This window comes from Protopterus annectens, chromosome 9.part0, assembly GCF_019279795.1.
Source record: "Protopterus annectens isolate FY-2018-M chromosome 9.part0, PAN1.0, whole genome shotgun sequence".
NCBI lineage: Eukaryota > Metazoa > Chordata > Ceratodontiformes > Protopteridae > Protopterus > Protopterus annectens.
The window spans coordinates 1,730,482,553-1,730,502,953 of record NC_056743.1 but is presented as its reverse complement, the minus strand read 5'-3'; the positions used below and the strand labels follow the sequence as shown (position 1 = coordinate 1,730,502,953).

The 20,401-nt window shown below is 39.7% G+C and overlaps 1 protein-coding gene across 1 annotated transcript in view; it reads left to right on the top strand.

The window, feature by feature from the left end:
• LOC122810771 overlaps positions 1-20,196 on the top strand; it is a 447,989-nt gene extending 427,793 nt beyond the window's left edge. The window contains exons 7-8 of the mRNA XM_044082332.1: positions 8,233-8,412; positions 19,807-20,196. Coding sequence (XP_043938267.1) covers positions 8,233-8,412; positions 19,807-20,196 — 570 coding nt within the window. The remainder of the gene's footprint in view (positions 1-8,232; positions 8,413-19,806) is intronic.
• The last annotated feature ends 205 nt before the right edge of the window (positions 20,197-20,401 follow it).

Genomic DNA, 20,401 nt, shown 5'->3' with positions numbered 1-20,401 from the left:
CCTAAGGAGAAAGAGTTTCTATCTAAAAGTGTCTCTGTTGATGCCATGGTGGTGGCCGTAGACACTAAGAAGGAGTTAGCCAATCCTTCGGTACCTGTCCATCTTCCTAATAAGGAGTCTAGGACCATGGACAGGTATGGTAAGTGGATGTTTTCATCAGCGACCTTTTCAATGCGGTCGCTGAACTACTTGTGTCACTTCACCCGTCTCCAGAGGGATTTGCTCAAAGATATGGGTGAGGCTATACAGGATCCAACAGCTGAGGGGTTCCAAGACAAAATGAACTCCCAGTTGGCAACCCTGAATTCGATTGTTAACTCCTCCATGCGGCTTATCTCATATGCTGCTGATGGGGCGAGTAGGGCTGCAGGCACAGGTGTAGCTTTACGACGACATGCCTGGATGCGACTTTGCAATTTTGTGGACGCTTTAAAGGCGTCCTTCACCAATTCCCCGTTTGATGGCTCAACATTGTTTGGTCCTCAGGTGAAAGATACATTGATTAGGTGTGAGGTGGAAGGTAAGACTCTATCTGCTGTGGGTGTCCGTTTTTCTACCCCTTCTAGACCTTATCCAAAAGGTCAGAGGGGAGGAAAAATGTGGTTCTGCAAACCTCAGGGAGTCTCATCTGACGCACAAGGTCGATTCCCCTCTAGAGGCAGAGGGGGGAATAACAATAGACGCTGCCCTAGAGGCAGAGGAGGTCCGCAAAACCAGGGTAGCAGAGAAACTTTCTCTGATAAACCCTTTCAGCATCCCTGAGGAGCTGCACGGCTGTCCACCTTTGGAGGCAGTCGGGGGAAGATTATCACTGTACCCAAAAGCCTGACTCTTCCTCACTCAAGACAAATGGGTACAGTCAATCATATCCGAGGGTTACAAAATTCCCTTTATTCACATCCCATCCCAACCCAAAGGATCCCTTCCAGACGTTCCACCCAGTCTAAGGGAACAAGCAGCACTAGAAATATCTAAGCTGCTATCAAAAAGAGCTATCCAATCAGTCCCAGCAGACCAGCAAGGATCCGGAATCTATTCCAAATTCTTTTTGGTACCAAAAAAAACAGGGGACTGGAGACCTATACTGGATCTCAGCAAGTTAAACAATTATATCAAAAAAACTAAATTCCGGATGGTCACGCTACAGTCCATTCTACCCTTCTTGGGTCAGGACAATTGGATGTGCTCGATAGACCTTCAGGATGCGTACTACCATATCAAAATGCACAAATGCTCCAGGAGGTTTCTCCGCTTCAGGCTGGGAGCCAGTCACTACCAGTTCAGAGCCCTGCCCTTTGGTCTCACTACAGCCCCCCCGAGTGTTTACCAAATGCATGGCAGTGGTCACGGCTCACTTGAGACGTCAAGGATTCCAGGTGTTTCCATATTTAGATGACTGGCTCCTTACTGCCACCACCAGACATCAACTGCTTCTATCCAGAGACTTCACCATACAAACTTGCCAAGCTCTAGGCATTTCAATAAATTTTGAAAAATCTGCCTTGTCGCCTTGTCAATCTATTACCTTTATAGGCACCACCTTAGACACACTCAATCTTTCCACCAGACTTACAGAGCAAAGAGTGTTAGATATCCGCAAACAAGTTTACCTTCTATTACAATGCAACAAGGTCAAAGCCAGGGTAGTCTTGAAGGTATTAGGACTCATGGCAGCTACTATCACCCTTCTCCCCTTAGCTCGTTTCCACATGAGGATCCTCCAATGGATGCTGTTTACTCAATGGTCCTTCCAACAGCTCCCGATGTCTCACATCATATTAATAACTCAATCATGCAAGAATCACCTGTCTTGGTGGATCACATCACCTCAACTTCTCCAGGGCAGACCTTTCATTCCTCCCCCCCAGTCGCCACGGTGACAACGGATACCTCCCTGATTGGGTGGGGGGGGGCATTATCAGGGCAGGACAGTCCAGGGCATGTGGCAACCTTTCGAGTGCCACTTGCACATAAATGTTTTAGAGATGAGAGCAGTGCTTTCAGCATTGCAAGCCCTTCAGGACTCTCTTCCCACAGGGACTATTGCAATTCAGATGGACAACATGGCCGTAGTGTGGTACATCAACAAACAGGGCGGAACCAGATCCTACCCCTTATGTCGAGAGGCACTCAGACTTTGGCAGTGGGCAATTTCTTCTCAGCGTTTTCTGATAGCAATGTACATTCCCGGGAAGTCCAACGTGATTGCGGACAAGTTAAGCAAGGCCATTCTCATGCCCCACGAGTGGTCTCTAAAGAAATCAGTGCTGGAAGAAGTCTTCCAAAGATGGGGCCAGCCTTGCTGCGATCTTTTTGCTACTCCCCAAAACAGCAAGTGTCATGACTTCTTCACTATCTTCCCATTACCAGGCCATCCCACCAGAGATGCTCTAGTCCACGATTGGCCCCGGGGACTTCTGTATGCTTTTCCCCCTTTTCCACTGATATCTCAATTAATTCAGAAAGCTATCGCCTTGAGAGTTACAATGATCCTCATTGCCCCTTACTGGCCTCGACAGATATGGTTTCCGTTCCTCCATCATTACCTGTTGGAGCAGCCTTGGCATCTGGATCCAGTGCCAGATCTGTTAACCCACCAGTTGGGCCAGCTGCATCACTCCCTTCATTCTCTCAACCTCACAGCATGGTTTCTCCAATTCCTACCCTAGCCAGGCTTCCCTTAATCTCTCATTCGGTCCGAAACATCCAGATAGCCTCTCACAAATCTTCTACCAGGAAGATTTATAATAGTAAGTGGAAACGTTTTTCCTTCTGGGCAGCATCAAAAAATATAGACCCCTTCACTGCACCTATCCAGTCTATCCTAGACTTTCTGGCAGAGCTCTTTCATTTAGGCTCTTCTTCATCTACCATTAGAGTACAACTAGCTGCTATATCTAATTTTCATGTAGGTGTCTCAGAATCCAGTATCATGTCCCATAAGCTCTGCAAAGCCTTTTTAAGAGGTGTTTTTCTGCTCAAGCACCCAATCAAAGATCCCCCACCTCAATGGGACTTGAATTTGGTTCTGGCATCCTTGATTCTCCCCCCCTTCGAACCAGCGGCTTCATGCCCTCTTAAGTTGCTCTCATGGAAAACACTTTTTCTAGTAGCCATAACTTCAGCTAGAAGGGTATCTGAACTTCATGCTCTGTGCAATCGTCCTCCTTACTTAGTTTTCCACAAAGATAGGGTGTCCCTCTGGACTAATCCGTCCTTCTTGCCTAAGGTTTCCTCTGAGACAAACCTGAACCAAACGATTGATCTCCCCGTCTTCTTCCCTGACTATTCCAACAGGTCGGAACAAAAGTTACATTTTCTAGATGTTCACCGCTAACTTAGATATTATTTAGACAGGACTAAATAGTTCAGGAAATCTGATCAGCTTTTCCTGTCTTATGCGGAAGTGAAATTGGGCCTTCCAGTTACTAAAGTGTCCCTTTCAAGATGACTTACCTCTATAATTACCTTCATCTATGAAATCAGACATCAAAAACTGCCTTCAAGACCTAGAGCTCATTCAACTAGGGCATTAGCTACATCTGTAGCTTTTCAGGACAGGCTGCCAATAGATTCCATTTGTGCATCAGCCACTTGGGCTTCTCCTCATACCTTCATTTTACATTACAAATTGGATATGGCCTCCAGAAACCGTGCCAACTTTGGTTCCACTGTTCTCAAGATTCTGTTCCAAAAGGCCACCCGGAATAAGGTGCTAGGGACACGGTCCCATCCAGCAAGAATGAAGGCGAGATTGACAACTTAACATTAAGAAGTTATGTACCTACCATAACGTTCCATGTTAGTTGTCTTCTTCTCGCCTTCTTTCTTGCGTCCCACCCTCCTTCCCCCTAGCCTGGACACACCGATAGGAAATTTTGGGATCTTCCTTTGGAGTTTTCCTTCCCACATGTTCTACCACCTCTATTCCCCCTTTTATGTTTGTGGTAGCTTACATTCAGGTTTATATAGAGGTGGGTTCTTTTTTTTTTCTCCATACTGTGGAGACCAGAACTGCTTGGTTTAGCTATCAAACGAGATCTGAGTAGTTACCGCCTAGCATTGTGGGATATAGGGGAGCCTCAAGCCAGTGGAATTAGCTGTCGAGCTTTAGTATTGGCCAAGTCGGAGCCGAGGATTGGCTCCAAACCCATCCAGCAAGAAAGAAGGCGAGAAGAAGACAACTAACATGGAACGTTATGGTAGGTACATAACTTCTTATTATGCATACCTGTCTATCACATACTCAGGCTAGGATTTGGTACATCTATGGATGAGATACTTATAAACTACTGGAGCATTCTGTGCCCAAGCATCTTGGATCCACTGGGCCATGAGCTCCCTCTTCCTATGCTTTAGGTTTGCATAATGATGCTGTATCTCCTCACCAGTTCGGGGGATTCCAGTGGCACTGGTAAGATTGTGTGCCAGATGGTCCCAGGCCTCCGCTTTCTACTGAGAGCCCTGGTACTGGCCCTGCAGCAGTCTGTCACCATGGTTTTCTATGAGGAACCCAACCATGACCCTGGACTCCTGAATGCCCTTATGCTACACCCAAAAGCAAGATCCCTCTCTAATGCCAGACGGGGTTCCTGCAGAGATCAAACTACAACAGGTTATGGCTGTATTCTCACCTGTGTGGTTAAATAAGGCCATATTCCCACTCTTTGCTGTCATTGGACCATTTTGAAAATGCTAAGCTCAGCTAAGCAGTGCGCAAATCCACTAAGCTGAGTTAAACAGTGCTCAAAGTAGTAAATGCTGAGCACTGCTTAACAGTGCCCAGATCCGCTTAGCTGAGCTGACTGCTTCTTAGTATTTACATCTAAGCAATGCGTAAACTGGCTAAACAGAGCTGATGACTTGCAACTATTGCTTACTTTTCATTTTAAAAAATATCAGAATTATGACTTAATCATTACTGACATATTATTAAGTGTATATGATTTACTTTACATGACATCCCTCTTTGTGCTTTCATTACATTACCTTGGCGTGTGACTATACTGTATGGGACACATATGTCTACATGGGTGATTTCACGTGTTATATTCACTTACGCTTTCATTTTGAAACAGCTACAGTACCCTGGTTAACAAATATTAATTACTACATAATTTAAAATAAAAAAAAAATAATTTTAACAATGCTTTCCCATGTAAAAATAAAGGGCTTGTCTTGGTACTTGAACTGTGAACTGCTGCATGAAAAGCTGGGACTCTAGCCACTAATCTATCTTACTATTAAGGATCTGTGCTATACATTTGTATTTAGCTCCTATGAGATGTTTAAGCAATGCTAAACAGAGGGCTGTAGAGCACAAACCTGATCAGCTAATCTTAAACTTTACTTGGAATGGGAAAAATGTTTAATAAAAGCACTTTATTTACATGTATTGATACTCCTTGTAAGTCATATTTGGTAATACACTACCTGTCATTCTATAAACTGTCTAAGTCTGTATGGGCAATCTCAGGACTGACATCACTACATAATGGCATGCATTTGAGTTTCAGACTTCTAATCCTTCCCTACATGTTATGTTGATACTGACCCTGTTCCTCTATCAACTTTCTAAGTTTGTAAGGGCAATATTTGGAATCTGTCCCTATTTGTCCCATCATTTTATGCTTTGTCCAGCTTTTTGCTCTAATATGTTGAAAGGTATGCCCCCCCATTTTAGGCTTTGCCCAGATGTTTGGCTCTGAGAGATATAACCCCCATCATTGTAGGCTTTGTCCGGATTTTTGGCTCTGAGAGATTGAGAGGTATGCCCCCCATCACTGTAAGCTTTGCCTGAATTTTTGGCTCTGAGAGGTTGAGAGGTCTGCCCCCCATGATTGTAGACTTTGTCCAGATTTTTGGCTGTGAGAGGTTGAGAGGTATGGTGACAGTGCTATATGGCACTTTTGAAATGCAGGGTGTGTGCGACAGTACCTGTCACACATACCCTCCATTGTTTCCTATTTAAATTCCTGCTTTCAGTGTCCATGGACACTGAAAGCAGTTAGAAAGTGCCGCATGGCACTTTGACAATGCAGGGGGTGTTTTATTGAAATACCTGCTTTCAGTGTCTGTGGACACTGACAGCAGTGCTGTACAGCACTTTGACAATGCAGGGGGTGTGTGACAGTATCTGTCATACACACCCTCCATTGCTTCCTATTGAAATACCTGCTCTCAGTGCCCGTGGACACTGACAGCAGTTAGTGCTGTACAGCAGTTTGACAATGCAGAGGGTGTGTGACAGTACCAGGCTGTCACACAACCCCTCCATTGCTTCCTATTTAGATTTCCTGCTTTCAGTGTCCACAGACACTGAAAGCAGTTAGAAAGTGCTGTACAGAACTTTCAGAGTGCAGGGCACATGTTAGATGTGCGAGCACTACTGGAACACGCCACCTACTCTCAATAGTGTTCGTGTCCGCAAAGCCATTATCAGGAGTGCACCTTCATTAATATGTATGGCGTGCTGCTGTTAAGTCTGTGCTTAAGTGGCCACCATTTACTCCATGCAGGAATAACACTATTCCTGCACGGAGTTTATTGAATCCTGGGGGTTGTGTGCTATGGTAGTTAAAATATAATAATAGCTGTTTTCTAGATTATGGATTAATGAATTTTAGTTGGGATATTATTATTTGTGACAATAATCAAGGTGGATTAAAATGTTATAAATATACTGATCAAAATTATAGGGCTAGTTAGTGTTTGGGTCACCTAGAATAATGTTTTTTTTTTTTTTTTTTTATGGATATTTGATAAGAGCCACTGTAATGTGTATTCTGCTAGTTTCAGAGATAGTGTTGATGGAAAACTGCTTCTTTGATAGTGACTTTGTAGATTCTATCTTACCTATAGATGTTATAGTCTTGATGGATGGTTTCATTATTATATAGTTTTGTTTTAAGGTATGCTTCTGAGAGGCCATATTTATCATATTTATAGCACTGGATTCATGTCTGCATTTGGTTATTTTATTATATAAACATTTTGGTTATTATTGGCCCAGATCTGTAAACAAGAGTCTGCAAACTGGTCATTTATTGGACAAAGGCCAGGATCAGTGTATATATTGCTGATTTTAACTGAATGACTTTAAAACAATGGTGGTAGGCCTACTTTGTAAAATAATATATTGATTTTTGGTGATATGGGTTGTATTTATTGTTGTATGATCTGGACACAATCTATTCATGCACAAAATGCTACCATAAAGGCATGAACACACTTATCAGATTTTCCTGTTGCCCTCACCAGTGTACTTAAAGGTTTGCTAATGTTTCTGTACTACATCCATTCTTCAGTGAACAGATATATGTTTCTCCTACTGTCATATTCAACCCTTAGGTAGGTGGAGTTACCTAATCTGAACTCACTGTAAGCTAAATATCATTTTGTAAGCAGGACTTTTGGGTATGTGCACACTGATTCATGTCCAGTCCCACCAGAATTCTATTAAATGTATGTATTACACCCTTGTTAGATAAAGTCATCCTCCCTATCATGCATTATAATATCATGCTGTACTTATTTATGGCCATTCGACTTACAAAGGAGAAATTAGAACTGATGGTTTGCCATTCCCTGAACATGATTATTTATCTTGCAGCTGAGGTCATATGATTTAATCTGTTGCTGTATCAGTAGAAATGAATGTTATTATGATATGTCAGAATGTTAATTTCATTAACATTCTCAGCATCCCCTATGTCAAAGACAAACTGGATAATTAATATGCTGTTATTCTGTAGCAGTCCCATGATCCTTGACCTCATATACTCACCTGAAATATATGAATGAGTTAGGTTACATTCTAAAAACACATTCTGCATCCTGCTGTTTCAGCTATACATAGTTTCATCAGCATCACATCCAGCTTACACATATGTGCATCCATCTCAGATCTTCTGGTTTATCTTATCATTTTCCCCTTGACTTGCCTTAGTTTTCCAAGTAGGTCTATGTTTCAATCATTAATACAATTCAACAACTTGTGTACAATGTACACAGTTGAGCTGAGTGGGCAGGTTCCCTATCCTATAGCATGAACACAAGACATCTTCCTTTCCACAACACCCTACATTCAATGATCATTAGTTTTTTTTTTCTTTCAGTTCTCTGAAGACCTCTTAAAATACTGTTCCTAGCCATATGCTAGATTTTCTTAGATATGGATATGTGTTGTGAGCAAATTGATCACTGCTCTAATTTTTCATTTATTTTTACCAGGATGATAAAGATAATACAAAAATGCCTCTCTGTGTCTTCTGGAAAACTAATGACAAAAATGAAAGTGGATGGTCCAATGAAGGATGCAATGTCTCTGAAATAAATCCCAACAGAACACAAGTAACATGTGAATGTAATCACTTAAGCAGCATCTGTGTACTAATGGTCCTGGATGAGACAGTAAGTTCTACATTTACAGTTTATCTATTTTCTTGTAGCAGAAACATTTAGCATGCAGAGATCAATCCACTCCTTTCGGGCAAATAGTAGATTGCTGTCTGTAAATAATCGTGAAACAGATACAGCAGATGGGTGTATTTAAATGCCTTAAGGTCTTATTGATGATGTAAGGTAGTGGGGATCAGGAGAGTGACCACTTGAAGGGTGTGGTGATGGTAGTGCTGCAAGAATTGTAGCAACCCGTGTTAGTGAAGCAAGAAGTAAATCACAAGACAAATCACCTCCCCAGTCAGTCTATGTCCAAATCATCACCTATGGTCATGCACATGGGTGGTGAATAAAAGGGTAAAATTACACATATGTGCATAAGAAATTATATTCCATCACAGTGGGCATTGGCTCACTCTCCAGGACAGAGTAAGGAGCTCAGCAGTCTGGGCAGATCTCAGTGCAGCCACTGCTCCTGGTAATGTGGGGAATCATTGGATGAGGGCTGGGCATCTTGAGATGATGTCCCTGGCAACTTCCATAGAAGGTTTATCAGGCATGACCCACTGGGATGAAAACTCAGGGCAAACACTTGGTGTTAGATGGATTATATCTCTCAGCTTACCTGAAAATAACTGGAGATTTCCACAGGTTGAGTAGGAAACTGCCACTGGGTTATAGGAATTCTAATCAACCCTGCTTTGCTTGTTAACACTGCAACCTTCAACCAGGTAGGAGAATTTTAAAATGAATGGAATAAATGATGAAATATTATGTATTCTCTCAAGCATAGTCCTGTTGGCTTGGTTATAAAGAAAATGATACATTGAAAATAAAATAATCTTTTTAGAGCAGTTTTTTCCTTTTTGCCTTTTACATTCTTTCTTTTTTTCATTTTAAAGAACGATCAGGATAAACATGATGTATTATTTATTTTATTAGAAAATACTTAGGAAACACCTCATGTCATTTTACTGTTATTAGTTTATTCCCTTTTTAATTTTTGTGTTAAATCTAATTTGGATTACTTGTATTGAACTTCAAACATATAGTTTCAGGCTGATCACTTATCCCAGAAAAGTATGACTTCAAAATTAAGGAAAATGTCTTATCATTGTTTTAAAGCCTTCTAGCACATGCTATTAAAAATAGAGCAAAAGAAACTGATCACAGATGTTCTGAATACTAAATATCATTTTGTCTTGTTTTTGTTAATATAATGCAAGGGCTCAGTTTTGTAAAGTATACATGTCCCTTTCCCTTCTTGCAGTAATGAACTAAAATTGATAGCATCAGACCATCTTAAATAATCTGATCAGTTAAAATATTTCTCAGATAATTGTAGTGGGAGAGAAGATACTGTTGTCAAGTCCACAGATAGATAATGATGTGATTTGTATAGAAATAATATATACATAAAGGTGAAGAAGTGTGGTTAACAAATAACTATCACTATAACTATTAGCTGCCATGCAGTATTTTTCTTGCATTATCATTGGCTTCCTCTATAAATTTGTAAATTCATAGTTTTTGAAGTTTGCATTATTTCCCCATTTGTGGGGCAACCTGCCGATACAGAAAAAATGTAAGAGATATAAAGCTAGGGAATGAGATGAGATGAGAGACAATGCAGCACAAAATCTTTTAAACCTACATGTTTGAAATAAAATGCATAGATCTACTGTACTGCTAATTTGACAATATTAAAAGGGCTATAAATTATTATGCCAGTCCAACATCTTGAAAATTATCAGGTATGAAAGTGCTTTGATTCAATACTTTGTAAAACTGGCTCATTAGATTTGATTCAATCTAGAGATGCATTCTGTAAGTTATATTTAATTTGACCACACTTTTATAATAGGATTTCTAAACTTAATAGTCAGTAGCAACGGAATTCAAACTGCTGCATCACATGCCTTGTGTCTTCAGGGTAAACCTTGCAATGTTTGTATCATTGTGTTGTTAACAAGCACTTCATCTTGCTGGCATATTTTATTTTCATTAGAAGAAATTTAAGTTAACTGTTATGCACTGTGGATTTTTCACAATTTTCAGTGAGTGTTGTGGAGTGTAGCAGACTGCAGCATATTTCATATTATTTAAATACCTTCCATTTCTACTATATTTATTGCTTACTGTTCATCTTTCCAGGAAAGTACAAATATCAGGAATCAACTGCATTTTTAAATTAGTGGGGTCTTTTCCACACTGGAGCCCTACTGATTCACTGGCATTAGAGACAGACTATACATAAATGAATTGATATATTTCAATAAAATTCAATGCTCACATTTTAACGTATTGTTATTTGATTCTGGGACTTTATGAAGTATAAATACGATAAATAAATAAATAAATAAATAAATTAAATAAATAAAATCGCTGCAATGTTTTTTTAATTCTTATGTTAAATTGGTCATTATGAACTATGACAAAGTATGAAAACACAGATCTTAATGGCAGGTTAGGGTCACTTGATCTCTTTCCCAACTTATTTAATAAGCCACAAGTTTTAATCTTAAACTTAACTAACGGACTACCCCTGGAATTCAGAAAAAAAATGTTACTGATCTCAGAAATTGATTACTGCAGGTAGGTCAATTTCCATGAAGAAAATGCAATTCAGAATACAGCACTGGCAGCAATAAGAAATACTTTTTTATTGGTTAATTAGCCTGTCTTTGAATCACACTCTGAGTAACATTAGCATTGTCATACCTTATGCTGGTGGTGCTCTCTCTATTGGCCCATGCATTGTGATGTCACAGGCACACACTACACACACACACACACACACACACACACACACACACACACACACACACACACACACACACACACACAATCACACAGAAAGACATACACTCCCACACAAACAAAGCCATACACTCCCCCACCCCCACACAATCCCAAACAGTCACACACACACAAACACACACACACACGCACACACACACACACACACACACACACACACACACACACACACACACACACACACACACACACACTTACATGCCTCAATAAACAACTATCCCTATAGTTGATCCCAGTCACAGGAACACTCATCCATTCATGTATATGCCTGCAAGAACAGACACACTCTCACATTCACAAATTTGCATTCCTTCACTACAGACTCATGCACACACACATATAAACAGTAATACCCCCATCATATTTGCTGAAATTAACTGCACAGCAAATGCTTCCATTTGAGTGAACAGGAAACAACTCTCTTTGTCGAAGGATCTCACTTTCTCCTCCAACAGTGAAATTTTAACCTATCAAGTGATTTTTCTGAATCAATCAGCCACATAAATTGGCAGCCATTGACATTTCTTAGGGAGAAACAATGGCTAATTAGCATTATCCCATCTGCATGTGTCTCTACCTGTGAGACTTCTCTCCAAGCTGAGACCACCACTAGTCTATGTAGGGCAGTCTATGAATCAGAAAGGCTTACCAAAAAGGACAAAATGTCTATATCAAGGCTTCCACCTTTCAGTAAGACTTTTTGAATTCCAGCCCATATACCTCATGGAATTCAAGATATGTTTATGTCATGTATTTTTGAATTAAACTAATTTCTCTTCAAGAACACTTGAACAATTACTAAAAAGAGTTATACTTCTCTATGTCTGTCTTGAACTGCATACCTTGTAATGTCAGATTGTGACTTTTTTGTCTTCCTCTTCATCTTTTTCTTCTTCTACTACATCACTTTTTTAGGAAAAAGGAAAACACTTGGACTTGCAGATTATTTTGCAGCTTTTAAACATTTCTGTCATATTCCTTTTCTGTCTTCTTTCTACAGAACTATTCATAATATGCTTTTCTTCTCTAGTCTCTGTTTATATGGCGTTCATATCAGAACATGTAACACTTTTTGGCACCATTCTGTAAACTTATGGCAAACCTTTGTGTTACAGCAGTCACCTGTTCTTTCCACTCTGTCTGCAGAATTGCTAGTCATCATAATCATCATCTTCCTTTTTACTGTATTCACAGGACCTGGGGTTGGGGTGTCATGGAAACTGTCACCATCTATCTTAGTTTAGTGCCACTCTCCTATTATCTTTGACTGTCATACCTGACTGTTGCAGGTGTTTTCTCATGCAATTCATCTACCTCTTGGATGGATGTCCTCATTTTTTGTTGCCTTCTTCCTGCCTCTCTCATATCTTCTTCACCAAATCATCATTTGTTTTTCTGCACATGTGACTGAACCACCATAATTGTTCTCCTTGACATTCTGTACAAGTGGGGCTACTTTAACTTCTGTTCCAGTATCCTAATTTCTTCATCTGTCTGACAATTTTCATCCTACCACCCATCTCAAGCACTTCACCTCCATGACGTCAAGCTTTCTGCACTCTGTCTTCATTGTCCAGGTTTCTGTGCCATACAGAAGTACTGGTCACACCACTGTTGTATACCATATGCTTAGGCTTCTTTGACATTCTACTAATACACATATTATTTATATATATATATATATATATATATATATATATATATATATATATATATATATATATTGAGTTTTAGAACTAATTGCAGAAATAAGAGGTCTAAAAGGAATTTCATAGTACTTGTGTAACATAACGATACCAAACAGAAATGGTAACTTAGGAAAGTTGACATATAAAAAACATACACTTCATTAGTTACGTACTTCTTCAACAAAATTTCATGAATTGCATTGTCAACACATTTATAAAATCCATCACTCACTTTCTTATAAAAATATCATAATTTAACTCCCCACTCTTACCAGCTTTCATATTTCAAGTAGTCGTATCTGCCCTTAGCATAATGCAAAGTGCTTCTTTCCTCTTTACCCAACTTGTAAAATATTTTAGGAGGTTTTTCTAGCACTTCCTTGATGCCCAGCTCACACCTTTTCAAAAGCAGATACAATGGATACTAATGGTAGGCTGAACTCATTCCTTTCCTTAAGACCTTTAAATTCATTCAAACAAGGAATCTGTTGGTACATAAAACATAAATTCAACTTCCTAACATAGAGTCAGGTTATACACTTGAATGTTCCTAAAAGTACTTACAGAAGGTTCTGAAGCCGTTGTCTGCCTGTGCTGCATCCAGTCAGACTGGGCTTGACCTCTGTGTTGCATTTGGTCCTTTGGGAAGATAAATGTCATGGTATAACTTCTGATCATCCTCCAGTTGTCTCAATATGCTATTTGGATGTTCTGAACCAACCTGGTCAATCACCTCAGAATCTTGGGTTAAAAAAAAAACTTGTTTTGTAGCAGTGGAGGGGTGTTCTCAAAGCAAATGTCCTCTGACAAGTAGAACCATGTGGAGGTTTGCCAGTAGGATATGCTGAATCTTTTTTATAGTCCTCCTTACCTTTGATGGAATTTTTATTTTTTCCATTCCATAAGAGTTGCTTTGTTGCTTGTTAATTTAATAAACGTTAAGTCGAAAAAAATATTTTGGCTAAGAAATTAGAATAAGAAACCATGTCCTTATGCAACTTCTTCACATCTTTTTCCAATGCCAGAATTTTAAATGATTTATCATGATTCAATAGTTCATAGCTCATCTTATCAAGGAGCATCATCATCTCATTTTAAAGTGCCAATTTGTTTATAATGCCATTGAGAAATTAAAAGATCATTAAACACTTAAGAACAATATTCCATTTAATACATTCTTGAAAATAAATACTGTCCCATTGCAGAGACTTCAGTTTGAAAACAGAGGGGGAGAGAGGTGGGTGGTTGGCATAATGGCTGAGGTGTTTGCCTTACAAACACAAGGTGCAGAGTTTGATTCTCACATGGGGTAATTGGCTAGGCTTAAAATGTTCCACAAGGGTAGCTAGCCTAGTACTAATCTATGAACTATGAACTATGAAATTAATAAAGCCTACACATTTTTTTTCATGTAAGCATCACTCCACAATGCTTACATGGAGGCTAGCATATTAAGATTCAGTAAGTACTGCTGAGCATCATTCACTCAAGCATAAACATGGAAAAGTCTGGGGTATGCAAATCACCTCATAAGAAGGTGAATCTCATGCAAATGAGGCAGGTAGAGCAATCCAACAAGCAGAAAGGCATATGTGCAGACCCTGTGTCAGTGTTCATAGTGTACTCAGAAAAATTCCATGTACAGGAGTCTAGACAGATAAAAGAGGGTGTAAAATGAAATGTGAACGTAAATCCCCTGAAAATATTATACCACATAGACATATGAGCAAAACTAGTATTCTGGATGTCAGAAAGATTAAGGTAATGACTTAATGATTTTTTTAATAATCTTGGCATGTTTGCACTGCATGCCACAGTGTGCAAACTTGCTTAATATAAAAATAGAAAAGAAATAGGAAAAAGACTTTTATACTATGTGACAGAAATGTATTATAGGGCCTTGCATGGGGTCCCTACAATGGTGCACTGCTGCTGTTGCTAAGGTGATAGGGCTATGAAGCATGTAGTTTCCAGGCTGTCAGCATGGATATGTATGAAAATGACGTGGATGTACTGAATAGCAAAAAGGAGCAATCCTGTCTGCATATCCCCTTCATATAGGCTCTTAGACCATCTTGATGTTTACACAGGATGTGGCTGACATCAGGGGGAATGTGTCCTCTCACTTTTAAGCTCTTTTAACTTAGGTGTGCATGTTTGCAAGGTACATGGCTTGGCTGAGCGTGTCCTTAAAACTGGATGTATTCAATTAGTAATTTTGTCATTTGTATAAGATATGCTGTAGAATGTAGTGCCACGTCATGCACTGAAACAGGGCCATTAAATTATTATATTGCAGACAGATGGAATGCATCATAGTTAGCCAATCACACATTCTGGACCTACAATAGAGGCATATAAGGTATGCATATACCCTACATTCTGATTTTTCCCAATACTCTGGACCATTGGAGTACAGACTTGGGAATTTTTAGCTGAGATAATGTTAGGAGCTGCTGCAGATCTGCTACATCTATTTAAGGGGTAAAATAAAACATTTCTGAGCTTTACCAGAAAGGCTCATCCAGACTCTGCTACACTTTGCTGTGAAGGAAAGGTTAGTTTGCTTTTATTTTTTGTATTTTGTATAATTTAAATACTGTAGTTTGTTTTCTTTACCTTGTGTTTTACTTGCATTCTGCTTTAACAGCATATTAAAACTTCATAAGAGACCACAGCTCTCTCTCTTCTGAGTCAGGCAGAAATTAGAACTGAGTCAGGCAGAAATTAGAACTGATCAATTAAGGACTCATTCATAAGATAGAAGAGGTCACTTAAGGTTAATCATTTGTTAACTGAGGGTGGAGCTAGGAACTAAACCTTTTATTTAAGGGGTAAAATAAAACATTTCTGAGCTTTACCAGAAAGGCTCATCCAGACTCTGCTACACTTTGCAGTGAAGGAAAGGTTAGTTTGCTTTTATTTTTTTTTGTATTTTGTATATTATAAATACTGTAGTTTGTTTTCTTTACCTTGTGTTTTACTTGCATTCTGCTTTAACAGCATATTAAAACTTCAAAAGAGACCACAGCTCTCTCTCTCTTCTGAGTCAGGCAGAAATTAGAACTGAGTCAGGCAGAAATTAGAACTGATCAATTAAGGACTCATTCATAAGATAGAAGAGGTCACTTAAGGTTAATCATTTGTTAACTGAGGGGTGGAGCTAGGAACTAAACCTTCTATTTAAGGGGTAAAATAAAATATTTCTGAGCTTTACCAGAAAGGCTCATCCAGACTCTGCTACACTTTGCTGTGAAGGAAAGATTAGTTTGCTTTTATTTTTTGTATTTTGTATATTTTAAATACTGTAGTTTGTTTTCTTTACCTTGTGTTTTACTTGCATTCTGCTTTAACAGCATATTAAAACTTTAAAAGAGACCACAGCTCTCTCTCTCTTCTGAGTCAGGCAGAAATTAGAACTGAGTCAGGCAGAAATTAGAACTGATCAATTAAGGACTCATTCATAAGATAGAAGAGGTCACTTAAGGTTAATCATTTGTTAACTGAGGGGTGGAGCTAGGAACTAAACCTTCTATTTAAGGGGTAAAATAAAACATTTCTGAGCTTTACCAGAAAGGCTCATCCAGACTCTGCTACACTTTGCTGTGAAGGAAAGGTTAGTTTGCTTTTATTTTTGTATTTTATATATTTTAAATACTGTAGTTTGTTTTCTTTACCTTGTGTTTTACTTGCATTCTGCTTTAACAGCATAGTAAAACTTCAAAAGAGACCACAGCTCTCTCTCTCTTCTGAGCCAGGCAGAATACCACTGTCTTTCTAGTTGCCTGCCTCTTATGTTAGTCTGACCATATATCTCATTTCCTCTCTACTTTCACTAGCTTGTGTGAGTAATCACTAAATCAAGAACCCCTCCCCTTCAACTATTTAAATGTATTGGCCATCCTACTGTATTCCATAGTACCAGAATACAAAAGTGACCACCCCTTTCAACCCATCTTGTTGTTTTAAAAATAGTAACTCTCCACCAAACCTTAACTTTTTAAACAGGTAAAACTTAAGTTACCTACTTTCATGTCTAACTTCTCTAGTGCACACTGCAGTGTGCATTTTTTTTTCATCTTACCTTTAAGCATCCGTTTGACTAGCACTTTCTCTAATACCTGCTATAAAGCACTAGGAAGCCTTAAACTGATACAAGCACTCAACTCTCCTTGTTAATAAGGAGAAATTAATAGTAGGCACTAAACAGCCTATGATTGCAAAGTACCTGGCTAAGGTAAGGAAAAACAGCTCCTGTACTTTACAAAAAAAAAAAAAGCACCAAACCAGGCATGTCCAAGGGTCAGCTTCCAGTGATTTCTCCTGTCCATCTAGTGAATCTGGGCATACTGGGGCAATGCAGCAATTGCCTCATGTACACAGACAACACTCTCCTCCTACCACCCAACACTACAATCTGTGAGAGATGCACTTGCATAGCCAAAATGGAAGCAAAGCTCTCTCCACCCAAGATTGCGCTAGACAGTCAAGAGGAGAGGGTTAACACCCACACTACACCTCAAGCAACACATAGCCCTTCTAAACCCACACCACCAACACCCACATATAGCAACACTAAATCCACATATGCAGAGGCCCTTAACTGTAACCTGCCCAAGCAACAAGGACCTCTGAAGCTGAAACGCAAACAAACACCAATCACAACCAAAGTGTCACATAGTTCACAACACCTGTGTGCCACCCCAGCAACAGCCCCTAACGCAAGACAATGTGCCTAACACATTAGTCATAGGTGACTCTATAGTCCGGCACACTGATGTCCCTCTCACCAGGTTGAACAAGGAGAGAATTACAGTCAGCTGCCTGTCAGGTGCCAGGATCAGCCACTTAATGCATGTGCTCAAGTCACTCCACAACAAGTACAAATATGACTCTGTCATTGTCCATGTTGGAGTGAATGACTTGAGATGTACCTCCCTGGACTACATGAAAAGAGACATAGAAGAGCTCTCCTATCATGTGGCCAAGGCAGGTATGACCCTAGCCCTGAGTAGCATCCTGCCTTCGCCCAGAATGATACCAGAACATAAGGACAAAATGATTGACTTCAACAATTCGCTAAGCTTCTGGTGTCATTCAAAGGGGATCCAGTATCTGAGTGCCTGGGACGACATGATTGACAGACCATGATGCTTTGCCAGAGATGGTCTGCACCTGTCGCCCCTGGGATTCAGGTTACTGGCTAAGGCTCTTGCCACCCCTATAGTGCCTTTTTTAGGCAAAGTTAAAAGGACAAAATCACCACCGTAACAGGTACAAGCATGCAAAATCTGAAGGTAATGCTACTCAATGCAAGAAGTCTAAACCTCAAAATGCACTCTCTCGAGGCACTCATAAAAATGGAGAACATCGATGTCTGTGCAGTAACTGAGACCTGGTTCAAGGCTCCAGAGAGCACCCCTACAATACCAAGCTACAACTCTTAGCACACTTTTCGGCCACCAAAGCAGGACTGAAACACTAAAGGTGGAGGAGTGTCAATATGCACCAAGGATATTCACACCACCAGGCTAGTTGCCCAACACAATGTGTCTGAAATTCTCCAGGTGCAACTAACACTAGGTAAGACTGCAATCCAAATTGTAGCTTGCTACAGATCCCCCACCATACCCCAAGATTCTCACTACACCTTTCTAAACATACTGGAAAATATTAAGATAGAACCAAACACCCTAATACTGGGTGATTTTAACTACCCTGCCATTAACTGGGAAAACTACTCATGTACCAACACCTTTGCCTAACGGTTCTTGGAATTCATACATTCCAACCCCCTGGATCAACTAATCCATAGTCCCACCAGGGGCTCCAATATCCTAGACCTGGTCATTACCAACATGGGAAATCGATGCTCCATACCTATGGTCACCCCCTTGTTAGTCAGGTCTGACCATAAGCTAATCACCCTTAACATCCATATCCCACCCCCACCCCCCAATAAAGAAACCTCCATAAAAAACTTCTCCAAAGCCAACTTCATGCTACTCAAGTCAGAAGTGACAAACTACATGACACCCATGCAGACGGGAGCTGAAAGTTCAACTGCTGAATCCTACACTAAGGCACTGTATGAGCATATCCACTCATGCATAAGTCGTGCCATCCCAAATAGAACCAAGATGCTCTCATCCAAAAAAAGGAAGCCAATCTGGTGGTCCCCTGCCATAAACAAACTTTACAACAAAAGGAAGAAACTGTTGCAGAAAAAAGGGAAATCCCAGGATGCAAAAAACTTCCTTACCAGCCTCAGTAGGAAACTGAGATCCCTCATAAAATCCTCCAAAGCTAGTTACGAAAATAAAATTGCCAAAGATTCCAAAGTCAACCACAAGGCATTCTATAACTATGTCAAGAATCTAAATGGCAATGCTCAGATCTGCTCTGAGCTAAAACAGAATGGCATTAGATATACTGATGCACAAACAATCCGCTGTTCTGTACAATAAAGGGTTCTCCTCCAACTGCAACAAATGTTCCACCACCGGTAGTGAAAAAGGTAATTTATTGTTAAAACAGCTCAAAACACAGCAACCAGCAGCAAACAACACCAATAAAAGTCCTTATTAGTATTCCAAATGAAACATTATTAGATTGAGCGCGCTTTCGTCCATAACTACTGGACTTCATCAGAATCTAAAGATTTCATGAGATGCAAACCCAAATATCCCAACAATGTACGTAGTGATGAAGAACTTTTAATACCATCACGGAACTGCTAAATGACTGTGGTTTATCCATTTTAAAAGCTATGATAAACAGTAATGAAAAAATTCTGAATGAAAGTAAAAATTGTATTGATAAGTTATATGAGGACATTAGTAATGACCTTTTATTTACAGTAAAAGAATACAAGAATTTGTACTGTGGTGTATTACAGGAAGTAGATTTTAATGTTTCTAAAAATTACAAAAGGAAAGTGGGGAAAATTGAGCGGGATTTAAAGGAATACAGAGAAGGAAGAGCATATGTAAACCCTGAAAATAGGATTAATAACAGGAGATTCCCTGGTGGATGGGGCAGCAGGGATGATTCATTTGTTAGACGTGGAATTAAACCAAACTTTAATGAATCCTTTCACAGTAATGGGAATAGGAGTTTTGTGGAAGATGAGGTATATAGTGAAAATGACCAACAGGACCCTTTAGGACAAGACCAGGGCCCTCGGAGGTCCGAGAGAATCAAAAACCAAAGTCGGCCCTATTCATATGCAGAGGCAACGGGGAATTTTTATCAGAGGAGACAACAAGGGGGGACAAGATACAGATAGAATATGTATACCATGACAATAAAGAAGTTACCCCCAATCCGTTAGAATGTATAACTGAGGATTTAAGCATTTTAAATGGCACTTTAAATGATGGTACAGACACCCAGGAGTTTACGGTATCAGACTGTGTTAATGTAGAGGAGCAGATAAAATTGGCCCCATGTAATATATATTCCAAGGATAATTTTTACATTTACAACTTTAC